Here is a 12,900-nt window from a genome sequence, read left to right as displayed (position 1 = left end):
TTATATTACCAACTAAACTACCCCACGTAGAAAATTGTCTTACAATAATGTACAAAAAATATGATCAACCAGGGATGATCAACCTACATTCAGTAGTTTATTTTGTTAAAAAGGATACATGAAGGAATGTTGGTGTGACTTTGGTACAGATTAATCTGCAACATACTAAACAAGAACTGTCTTTAAAAAAGACATGACGTTTTCAGATACTAGCAATTGAGACATAACTTCGCCCCAGTTTTTACAACGACATTATAGTGTGGGTAAAATTTTAGTGGTTGTTTGTCCTTCATACCACCTTCCCTTCCGGGGATATCGTATATTTCCCGTTAATAGGAAATCTTAGGGAATTTTCGGAAATCTGAACTTAAAATGAATGTAAAATCACACACTAAGTCAGGCGTCGCTCTGCAAAAATTAGAGTGGCACGCGCCGCCCCACCCCCAAATCCGCCTCTGAGAAGCTCACACAGCTCTCATGATGTTATGCACTCAACCGTGTAGTGTATACACAGACTGTGTAGAGACAATGCATTGCTAGACTCACTGTGCTTGGAAAAATTTGTGTACTCAGGTGTATCGAGGTGGAAACTGTGCATGATGCATTTATAAGAGTATCGTTTTGTAGCTAAACCTTTCGATATGAACTTGACTCTGGTAGACAAACCCAGAATCCACATATTGTAACACTCTTCTTTCTGTATGCATACGATTTTTTTCTTCTAGATTTTGAAAGTGGATTGCCATATGAAGATCCAAGAATTTGGCTCATTACCCTTGGAGAATTCGATCACAAATTTGAATATCTGTAAGTTCCACTAATCAATATGTAAATTATATATAAAAGCTGTTTGTCTTCTAAAATACAGGGGAAAATACAGCACAAAAGACAATCATGATAATAATACACTACCAGATTCCTAACCATGCTATCGCTGCCGACCCTAGTGGTACACTGCTGCCCAGCTATACTCTAGAGTACCAGTGCAGTACCAATCTAGTATGAGTGTGTGTACTGCCCCGTGTACTGCACGTGTGACCATAGTCTATAGTGTGATTCCTATGTGTGTAGGCCTACTCTAGAGTACCCACACGGGTACGCTAGAGTACCAAAGTAGCTGGTCAACAGTGTACCTAGTACCTATGGGGTGGCAGCAATAGGAATCTATTGGTGTAACTATCAGTTGCACATGTTGCAAGCTGCAGCTAAAAAAAACCCGGTATACTCGAAAAGGCCAACTACTTTTTGTATTCATGGCCTGGACATTGCTGACTGATATTCTAGAGCTAAACCCTTTCTTCTCAGTCGGTAAAAGAAGTAGCAGCGGCACAGAGTGCTTTCGTGAGCTCTCGCGGCTTTGGGACATCTACATCTACATCTTCCCCTTTCCATTTTTTTCATCCATTCAATGTTTGAAAATAACAGCTTCATTGGAAAAAAATACCGGTATATAAAGCTTGGGCTATAAATGTAAACGCTCGTTTTCACAACAGTTATATGAATATCCTGAGACAAGTAGTATCGCATTGAAAGTATTTTGCCACTTACCCTTAGGCTGCGTTCACATAGAAGTATACTATTCGGGTATACGGTGCACGTTTTGTAGGTGCACGCGTATAGCTTAAATCGAGCAATGCAATTCCATAGTACCGGGTCACATAAGGCTACGATCAGATAGAAGTATACTATTCGGGTATACGGTGCACGTTTTGCAGGTGCACGCGTATAGCTTAAATCGGGCAATGTAATTTCATAGTACCGGGTCACATAAGGCACTATTCGAAAAGGCCGTATACCTGCGTATAGTATAGTATAGCATGTATAGTGGAAATCTTGCGTGGTCGATTTTAGTGCAGCGTATACCGTCCTAATTTTAAAACTAAACCATATGTGGGTAAATTCATTTTTTTTGTAATAGATGCACTATCTAATTCTGCACATTATGACACCTCATTGAATGCAATGTGACCTCAAGAAGTAACGTTACAAGCATTTGATTAGACGAAGAAAATTGGTAAACTGACCTACAAATGTATACTCGCTATTAGCTATACGAAATACGCTCATTTGATTCAGGCTGAGTTCACATAGTATACTCCTATATGAACTCAGCCTGATCGAATGAGCGTATTTCATATAGCGAATACCGTATACCGTATACTTCTATGTGAACGCAGCCTTAGGCCCATCTTTTTCAGAAACCATGGCATACAAAAAAAAAAAAAAAAAAAGAAGAAAAAGAGAAGATGGAAAAAAGAAAGCACGTGCGAATGCAGCGTTGCCATTTATAGATGAAATGACAAATTGTTACGATCTGCGCATGCTCATTATCCTCTTTAACGTTGCCAATTCAAGAAAATTCGATTTTTCGTCAGTTTTTGGTTTCTAGACGCAGAGGGGAATTTCAATACTTCTTTCAATATTCTTTCAACACATATATTCAACTGCAAGTCTTACAAATGTTTTGTACAAAAAGCAAAAATAACGGTATAGTTTAAAAGGTTTGAGAATATAATCACATCAAAAGAATGATAAATCTACACTATCATATCATAAGATGTAGTCTATTTTCATTATAGGAATAAAATCAATTCATCTCAATATGCAACGGAGGAATGTGATCTTATTGTCCCTGAGTTCACTATTCTATACAGACCATTGAAAGACTCGATCTTCAACAATACAGTGACAATAGATTTAGCCTATTTATTTTGAAAGAAAATTCATAGCTGAATATAATTACATCGCTGACAATGGCTGAGCTACGTATATTAGCGATTGGTTTTTAGCCAATAAAAACCAATCGCTCACCGAACTCGGATTACAAGTATAAGCACAAAGAATATCTCAACTTTTTATTCTTTTTTTACAATGTTCACAGCGACGACGAAACGGAGCAAGTTCGTGGATTTAATGTTGATATTATAACAGGAGGTAAGATATACGCTTTAAAAAAAATTTACGATCTTTTAAAGGGATTTTGTTAATATTTTTCAAATCTGATTTTTTGGCGTATTTATACTGTTGTCACATGTCCCAACTTACATCTAATTGGAATCCACCAAATGTATACGCTGGCGAAGTGATGTAATATCGGATTAACTAACTACCTTAGCAATAGGTGAAAACAATTTTTGAATATATCGCGCTGCACTGGTACGTTCACGCGGCACCTCTGCATTGAACCATATCATGCTGATCACTCGTACCTGTAAGATTAGTATCTTTGAAAAGACCGGTATTATATTGTATATTCAATCTATGGTTGCAGACATACCGTACACAGGCGATAAGTGCAACCTGCTTGTAGTGCAGCGCGATGTATTCAAGAATTGCTTTCACCTATTGCTATGGTAGTTAATCCGATTATTACATCACTTCGCCAGCGTATTGTGTTTGTACATGTAGGGCCATGGAACAATTTCAGATCGCAGTTAACATGGAGTATTCGAATTAAATCTAAATCTAAACTCTGTTTGAAACTACTGGATGACTAAGAACATTCACTCATTTATCGCAGTTAACATGGTTAAGCGGTCATTATAATAAAGTTAGGTTTCTTTCAACTACTTCATTATTTTGGCTTACAAAGACCAGATTAAATTTTGTTATTTGTAACCAAAATTACGAAATAGGCCTAATATAAGTAACAACGGTCAGGAAACGGTTTTGAAACATAATGGCCCTACATGTACGCAATGCGGGGGCGGCGGGATATATTCAATTTGATTGTTCCAACAACTGTTCAACGGATGCAGGCCTATTCGTAATTTAAATGGACTCAATACAAACCAATATTAATAACCTATGATAATATCCAATATTGATGACATTTCTTTTAACATTTACATTGTCTTTATTACTTGTCCACCTGTTATATAGTGTGTCGTTTGGCAAGGAAACGCTGTCGTCTCGTCTACGATGATTATGGTAATTGCTTCATTAATGGAAGGGTTGGAACAGGTCTGATGAATAGATACTATGATGCATGTACTGGTGAGTAGTTCCAAAGACCTTTTAAGGCATGGAAATTGAAATAAATAAAGTGATGATGTAACAGGATTATATTCCATAGCAATAGGTTAAAACAATTGAATACATGAATCCAAAACCCACCCAAGTCCATGGGAAGTGATTTTGAGAAAAAACCTGTGTATCATTTTTTATTCCTTCAGTTAGATTTACCTGGTCAATATGGTAAGTTGCACGTGCAAATGGGTGGGTTAAACTGTATTAGGTATGGCGATTAGCATTTCAGGGACTTCGTGCAGGGTTCATTTTAAATTCTGGACTTGGGTGGTTTTTTGAATCATATACAAAGACAATAATGTTGGAATGATATTACCACTAGTAAGATAATACAAAATAAAGCACTCAGTTATGTATAATTTTGATAAGCATTCTGCCATGTAATATAAACCACACACTTTCCTTGATTAAACCCATTTTTTTTCAAAAGTCACTCTCCAGCAATGAAGATGTTACAAGTGGACTTTAATACATACTGGATTTCAATCAATGTGTTACAAGACTCAAATCATGGACTTGGGTTGATTCTTTCATACATGCTATTTTTCACATGCTCAATAGACACAGAGGATGAATTTGAGTTGTTCTTTCAAACATATGACAGGCCTATGTATAGCAACAGTTTCCCATGCTTAACTCAATTTGGCCAAAGTATGGACTTGGGTGGCTTTTGTATATATCGCCCTGCACTACAAGCAGGTTGCACTCATCATCTGTATGTCTGCAATCATAGATTGAATACAATACCGCTCTTTTCAAAGACTCTTATCGTACAGGTGTGAGTGATCAGCATGATATGGTTCAATGCGATATATTCAAAATTGTTTTAACCTATTGCTATGGCAGTTAATCCGGTTGTTACATCACTTCTTCGGCGATTATTTAAATGTATCATGTATAAATAGTACAACTATCACAGGTCTTTCTACAATTATTACCAGCTCCTTGTTGTTGATACAATATTTTGTTGCACTTAAAGTTCAGACGACTCTCTGAAGTCATGCGCAATTCCCGATTTGTAATTCCACAGCAATATGTTAATTTATGAGGTTCAAAACAATCCCTCTTTCGGGAAGACCGTGTACTTTTGGCGCAATCCAAAGCCTCCTTCGTTCAGTCGTGGTTCAGTGACAAAATGTACAGCACCTTCGCTATAACACCAATTTGGCTGATTCCAAGTGTTCAACTTTGTGAACACATTGCTTTGCTAAATTCATAGATCACAGCTCACTTTATTTTCATCAAAGATCTGACAAGATCTTGATGCTGTCTTCCAGGCTTTATACCGACTACCAATTAATACAATCATTTTCTAATATGTGACACGATCTGGTCCATGCAGAGGCGTCAAATTTTGAGGCAAAATATAGAGTAAAAACAATAAAATACATAAGAAAACAGACATCACGAAACTTAAAAAGATGCTAATCATGCTATACCTTTGGAGTTTTCAGTATGATAGCCTAATGTTTGTATAAGGTGATAATTATAGTAACTCAATTTTCAAAAATGCTTCCGTTGGTCTCCATGGACCAGATCGTGGCACATATTAGATCGGGGACTTTCCTAGCATGATGTAATTCATTACTTATATCTTGGGGTTTTCCCCAAACAGGAATAGACTTATCTGATCATGTCATTATAAATTTATAACCAACAAGACAAGGAGAGAAGGAAATTTCAAAAAAAAAAATTCTCAAGGGGATGTCCCACTTACATGATTAGATGTGAAATAGAGTATTGATTGTTCTCTTTTCGTATCATATACAGGATGGGCTGTAACCTACGAGCGGCTACAAACAGCTGCATTTACTAATGCATATGCACAAGCTTCGGGGTCATATTTTGTAACGAGCCCAGGACGTTCTGCTGGATTTGATCCTAGCGATCTGACGAATACAAAAATAGGATTTCTCATCGGTTGGGACGCTGATGAAATCTGCGCAAACCGACTAACGAATACGCAGGTAACGTCATCTACGCGTACCCGATGTCTAAGTGGCTTGTATCGTTCTTATGACAAGTTACATACCGTAAAACCTCGTCTACAAGCATATAAAGTATTTTTGATTAAAGCAAAATTAATCCAGTCGCCATCCATTCACAAAATGAGAACATTATGGAGTTTTACTGATAAATTACCGATACAAGCATATACAAACAAGTACTATTGTAAGACCAATCTATTATTTATGGCTGGCTGCACAGCCTTCATCAAAATCACCCTGCTTCTAGACGAGGTTTTGCGGTATTACATTTCAAACATGCGATTGCAATAATGCAGACCCCGCGAAGCCGGGGTGCGAGGGAATGTGAAGCACCCCTATAAATCGGCAAAAGGGCTGCTTTGTCAGTAATGTATAGCAAAATAGCACAATTAGGCAACAATGTCACAAGTTTTGATAAACATTATACCCCAAATCATGAACTGAAATATCGGATCCAACTATTGTATTAAAGGGAAAGGTCTGCTTTTGGCCAGAAGGAAGATTTCTCTTGAAAAGTTCCGCATTTGGAAAATCCGCACCTCCACTGCCGGGCTCCACGGCAGAATCGTGAATAATGTTATTGTTTTAGGGCCAGTATTCATGAATAGTCCGACGTGGTTACAGGAAACGGAAACCCACATTTTGATCATGAAAAGTAAAATAAGTTTGTAGCTGTACCGCTATTCTATTATCATTATTATTTATTTTTCAGGGTTTGCCGCTTCGTGAAGATCAAGTTATGTACTATGTAGACGCAAGCGCTTTGTCTGATGCTCTCTCCAGTGGAGAGGTAACTTTCTTTTATAGCTAGTATAATATCATGGTAAAATAATATCTTTTAAAACCACATACACGTTTATTTGTGAAAAAAAAAATCGGCTCAAGGAAACATCCGTAATTGTAGGTGTAAATGCTCTAATGATAATACATCGTAATGTGATTACGAAATGCTGACATGGTTGAATAGCTGTCTTTGGCTTTCGGCTGAATACCAGAAATAATATATCGTCAGCCTGCTACGCTAATTGCCTAAGTCATTCTTACATGTTTCTCATTTGCAATTTTGATTTTCTGAGTAATAAACCCATAATTAATCAAATTTCCAGCCGCATTCTTCATTAACTTGTGGAATACATCAAAAGAGATGTATTCCACAAGTTAATGAAAAAATGCAGCTGGAAATTTGATTAATTGGAGAAAAAGGTTGAAAGCCCCAAAAGATCAGGATTGTAGCCTTTTGCTGAATATGATATTGAAAAAAAAACACACACCAAGAAATATCTAGGTAGAAAAAAGAAAATTAAAAATAAACTCAACGAAAATAAAGAAAAAGAAAATAAACTAAAACATAAAAGAAAAAAGAAAAAAAAGAAGATCGTAAAATAGATGGATCATGCTCTTGCTTGGATTACACCAAAGTGCGCAGTCCTCCCGAAAGAGGGATTATTTTGAACCTCATCGTCAAGCTGAGAAATGATTCAATAAAGCATCTAACATTCTGTCAAGTGGGACAGAGTAGTTTAAATATATTCCTGAAGATTAAGGAGTGATACTAACCATCATACTCTGAGTATTACAAAACACAACTCTAGCTGTACCCTATCGCTTTGCTTTGCACCAACAAGATATGATAGGTAGAACGTTGTGTTTGCTACTTCCTTCAGTGATGATATTTGTGACCTCCTACCACGAAATGAGCGTAACGTCGCGTCGCAAGTTGGTAGTGTCAAGCCCGGGGGGGGGCATCAAAAAATTTGGTGGGTATGCTCCCCGGAATTTTGAGGTGGTGGGTCTTTGGGAGCTGACGGCGTACCGGTAAAAGGGGTCTTTCGGGCTGCGAACTGGGCTGTGAACCCGGGGGGTCACTCCCATCCCCCTGTACACCATCCGCGATAATGAAAACGCGTAAAAGGGTCGTTTTTCGTGGGTAGGCACGATACGCGCGTATCGCGTTTAGGGTGTCAAAAACATGAAAAATTGGAAAAAAGGGTAGGGCCTAGCAAAATTGCAATTTCTAAATACGCGGAAATAAAATTTAGGGTATGAAATTTGATGTTAGGAATGAAATCCCTGTTTAGGGTGTCGTTTTAGCCAAGGGTTAAATCCGTGTTTAGGGTGCTTTTCAAAAGTTGATTATCGCGGATGGTGTACAGGCCACAATGGGAGTGACCCCGGGGCTGTGAACAAGTAAAATGGGGTCTTTTGGAGCTGCGAAAAGTCAAAATCAAGGGTCTTTCTTGACTTTTTGGTTGAAAATTGCCTGAAAAAACAAGAAATATGAGGAATGAGCAATTTTTGGGTCTTTTAGAGCTGAAATTATCAAAATCAAGGGTCTTTCGGAGCTTTATTTTGGTCAAATATAGGGGTCTTTCGGAGCTGCGAAACCCAAAAGGGGGTCTTTCCGGGGAGCATACCCGTATGGTCATTTGTGTTGAGTGCCCCCCCCCCCCCCCGGTGTCAAGACATCCTGGCTGCTGAGTTAATATTCTTTGTTTGCCGCGCACCTGTAGTGTCTCCTTCGTGAATGGCACATTCACAAAAGGACATAATAATTGGCTTGAACAGGAGCGGGTCAAACCACAGTGGTCAAACAAAGTAGGCCTACATCAATTCCGCGGGCCTGAAGGTCTTGAAACTACCAACTTGCGACTTGATGCTCATTTCGTTGACTTGATGCTCATTTCGAGGTCACACATGGTTGCTGAATCAGTTTGTTAAGAATTGTTGGAAAATTGTTCAAGTTGTAGCTAATGTGTTCAGTTAATCTTCTTTCCATCACTTTATATGTATGTCTTTTTATTAATATTTGAAAATCAATTTTCTAGGTTGACGCAGGATTTATTGTTGAAGATACATTTGACCCTAATACGATGGAAATAGCGTCAGAAGAGACCTCAGCGTGTTTGGCAGGGCAGGTGAGCATGATGACAACACCTACGTCCAGAGGTTTGGAATTCATCCAATGGTGGAATTATGGACTCGATAAGCTGACTTCATCTACTGAATATAACAACATATGTGATCGACTGCAGACAGTTCATGGTTAGTCAAACGTTTGGATAAAACTCTTAATTATGAAATTACTAATATAAACTTTTCTTTAAACGGTTGTAATATCATAATATCATCATAAATATTACATAATTATATATATCAGATAATCAGATTACTCAGTAAACGTACGTGCAAACGGATGTAATTCATGAGTGGCGTCGTTAGAAGATGTGTGATTTGCAGCAAGGCTGTCAAATTGAGAAAGGGAAAATTAGCAGGGTAAAGGAACAAGGAATGAAAAGAGAGGTATCCCCGGGAGGGTAGGCCTACTTTCACAAATGGCCATGCGGGTATGCTCTCCCGAAAGACCCCCCTTTTGAATTTCGCAATTCCGAAAGATCCCCTAACCCCTAAAGTTGACCAAAACAGAGCTTCGAAAGACCCATGATTTTTAAATTGCAGCTCTTGACCCCTAAATTGCTCATTCCTCCATTCTGTTTGTATTTTCAGGTGAATTTCAAGCAAAAAGCCAAGAAAGACCCTTGATTTTGACTGTTCTCAGCTAGCTACAAAAGACCCCATTTTACTTGTGTTCAGAGCCAGCTCCAAAAGGCCACATTTTTACCTGTACGAAGTCGCAGCTTCCAAACCCCCACCACCTTAAAATTTGGGGGAGCATACCCACCGGGGGGGTATTATATCTCATGTCCTGGCCTTCTCCCTGTATAGCTATACGTTACTATTCCGGGTCAAAAGGTATATGATTATTAAAAAATGACAAATAAATTTAAAAAAAAAAAGTTGTTTATCTTTTTTTTTATATTTGTGTAACAGGTCATAAAGCCGGCGGTGACAAGTACGACATATGTCTTACCAATTATCTACCATCACTCTGAACTGCATGAAATCTATGGCAAGGATACTATGGAAAACAGGGTGGAAAACAGATAATCTTTTGGATAATTGTCAAGAACGAAAAATTATGTAAAATTCCCTTTTGCAACATGTTCAAGGTATAAGCGATTAAGCGATTACAATCATATAACATAATATACCGAAGGACAACAGGTCAAAACGCAAGACAGACCATGGACAGACAAACACATAGGCCTACATCATCTTTTACACTTTTAAACATGATAGCTTATGATGGTGATTGCGGATACTTTGATTTTAGTTTGCAGTGATCCTAGTCCGATCTCCGTGCCCCCTGTTTGATGGCATATATGTGATGCGATCAAGCAAAATCAGTCGGAACTCGCAAATATTGATTTTGAGATATAGCCAAACAAAGGTAATATTTCCTTTTGTTTCCTATTGTTTTGGAAACTCTTAAATCGCTCATATCTTTGGAACTGGTTGTTCAATTTTATTGGGGTTTTCTGCCGAATGCAGTTTTGTGAATGTTTTTTACTATCCTATAAAAAACTGAAAATTTAATATTTCCGAGTTCCGACTGATTTTGCTTGATCGCATCACATATGGTTCCGCATATATATTCTATACAAACGGTTTTGATTTGAGTTAATTTTCAGATATTTTCAGTCAGCTACAGTGGTCTCAGCATTCAAGAAAAATCTCAAGACCTATTTATTCTTACTGTAATTTGTGGTTCTTGTTACATGTGAAGTATTTCTGCCGGGTATTTCTACTCTTTTGTAAGCGCTATCTTTTGTGAATTGCCATTTAAATAGTTGTATGTTTAAGTGTAGTACATGTAGTATCGTAGTAGCGTTCACGGGACAAACCCAGAGCCCGTGGAAACAATTTACCCCAGTGTGTAGGGAGGAACACTCCGGCAATCACAACATTATGCATTATGTGATATGGAGCTAAACTTATATGAAATCCACTAGCCAGTTATTTGGTTTTAGAAATCATACCAGATACATGGCCAATGGGTCTCAAAGTTCCACGTGGAAAGACTCTCTGAATACTCGAACAGAAATAGACGGATAACAAAATATAACTTCACAATAATCTTTAATTCCGCTACATCATCAAAACATAATATAGATTACGGATTGAGTACGCTTGCGGTCCATCTCCTTCCATAACTGACTGTCGACTACACAATGTTGTAGGCGAGCGTGATTGATGAGAGAAAGACCGCGGAGCGATATATTTAAATGATTGAAATATAGAAAGAAAATAGCGCCATAACATATGTTAGAAAAAATAATATCAAGCACGAATCACGTGGTTTTATTTAAAACAAACTCAAATAGACCTTATAAACAAATAAAAAACAACCGTCTCTCACCACGCGATATTCAAATTTCCCGGGCACCGAAATTGCCTGTGGCAATGATGTCCTAGTAACACAATGAAGGCTGACGACAATTGAGCCCAAATAACCATGACGTTATTGCCATAGACAATTTCGGCGCGGGAATTTTGACTCAATATCGCGTATTGAGAGCCGACTGTTTTTATTCGTTGTTATGGTCAATATGAGTTTGTTTTAGATAAAACCATGTGATTCGTGCTTGATAACTGTTTTTCTAATATTATTAGGCATAATGTTGTGATTGCCGGAGTGTTCCTCTAAGTATTATCATGGTAGACTATGAACACATTATCAACACAAAAGTTGAAAGCATTATTGTAACATTTTCTGAGGAGGACGCCCTCATTTTTTATTCCTTATTCGATTATAATGTACTAGAATAAATTCAAAGGCTATAGGTGCTGTATTTGTGACAAAATCCGTCGTTCAATAAAACGACGGAGTACATCGCCAACTCATACGATCGAAATACAGGGTGTCCCAGAATGATCTATACCGGGAAAGTTGAATTTTTCTAAGTAGGAAGGGCATTATCAATGGTGGTATTGTTTTACATTCTAAAATCTACAAATATTTAGCTTTCTTAGACATTTTAGATTTTTGAAATTGGATGTTTCTCATAGAAGTTACAGAACATTGCGTAAAAATAGTGAATTTAGGGTTTTCACAAAACAACCTATTTTGAAAATCTGTAAAATTACTAACTGTTCAGCAAAATGTAATTGTAAAATGTTATACAGGTACTTTTGTCCATAATTGCCTGAATATCAATTATTTATGATGTTACAAAGTAATCCTTGTATGGAATAAAGGATTTGTTACGCGTGAACGACCTTATACTATATTGTTTCTTTGTTGGCAGTTTTGAAGGTAATTATTGCAGTGTCTGAGTTTTATCATTTCAAATGCCGACGAACATGGATTTGCCATGAAAGTATGGAGAATGTTTGTCCTTAGTGCTGTAGAATTTATTTTTGTCCACAGTATTTTGGCAAACCGACAGCTACGTAATGGAGAAGATTAAAATTGACTGTAGGGATCCTTGCGGAAGTTATATTCTCTGTAATAATGACATTTGTGGGTAAAAATTGTGGTAACAATTACATAAAAAGTATGTTTTTTAACCTAAATATCTGAAGTCATATTGAAATGTTTCACTTAATTCCATATCAAGAATTGTTCAGCGTTGTACGCTCTACATCTGTGCCAAATTTGATGTATTTCCTATAATGGTATGTAGGATTTCTACAACGGCTGGACGATGGTGATAAAGAATCCATGTGTTATGATGCCTTTGCACTGTAAATCACACAACTGTAGTTTTCGTCCATTTTCAGTAATATCAATGTCACACCAAAACGCATCAAGCTATTTCCATGAAAATCACAGAATAAGTAGGCGACATGTGTGTCATTGTATTGCACTCATCAAAATTAGATACACTGTTGACTATATATTTTTAATATTTTTTCAAACACGGTATAGATCATTCTGGGACACCCTGTATAATAGAATACGTAGGCTTATGCGATGTTCATAAAACTGTACGCCTGATAAGGTTACAGCGTACAGGCTGTTGGTAACAAATCAACGCGCTCA

The 12,900-nt window shown here is 37.4% G+C and overlaps 1 protein-coding gene across 1 annotated transcript in view; it reads left to right on the top strand.

Moving 5' to 3' along the window:
• LOC140153779 (uncharacterized) overlaps nt 1–10,093 on the top strand; it is a 36,915-nt gene extending 26,822 nt beyond the window's left edge. The window contains exons 2-8 of the mRNA XM_072176631.1: nt 726–807; nt 2,882–2,934; nt 3,883–3,996; nt 5,800–5,996; nt 6,730–6,807; nt 8,843–9,059; nt 9,846–10,093. Of these exons, the coding sequence (XP_072032732.1) occupies nt 726–807; nt 2,882–2,934; nt 3,883–3,996; nt 5,800–5,996; nt 6,730–6,807; nt 8,843–9,059; nt 9,846–9,907 (803 nt within the window). The 3' untranslated portion in view covers nt 9,908–10,093. The remainder of the gene's footprint in view (nt 1–725; nt 808–2,881; nt 2,935–3,882; nt 3,997–5,799; nt 5,997–6,729; nt 6,808–8,842; nt 9,060–9,845) is intronic.
• The last annotated feature ends 2,807 nt before the right edge of the window (nt 10,094–12,900 follow it).

The sequence above is a fragment of the Amphiura filiformis genome, chromosome 5, assembly GCF_039555335.1.
Source record: "Amphiura filiformis chromosome 5, Afil_fr2py, whole genome shotgun sequence".
Classification (NCBI taxonomy): domain Eukaryota; kingdom Metazoa; phylum Echinodermata; class Ophiuroidea; order Amphilepidida; family Amphiuridae; genus Amphiura; species Amphiura filiformis.
This window is presented reverse-complemented; position numbering and strand designations above follow the sequence as displayed.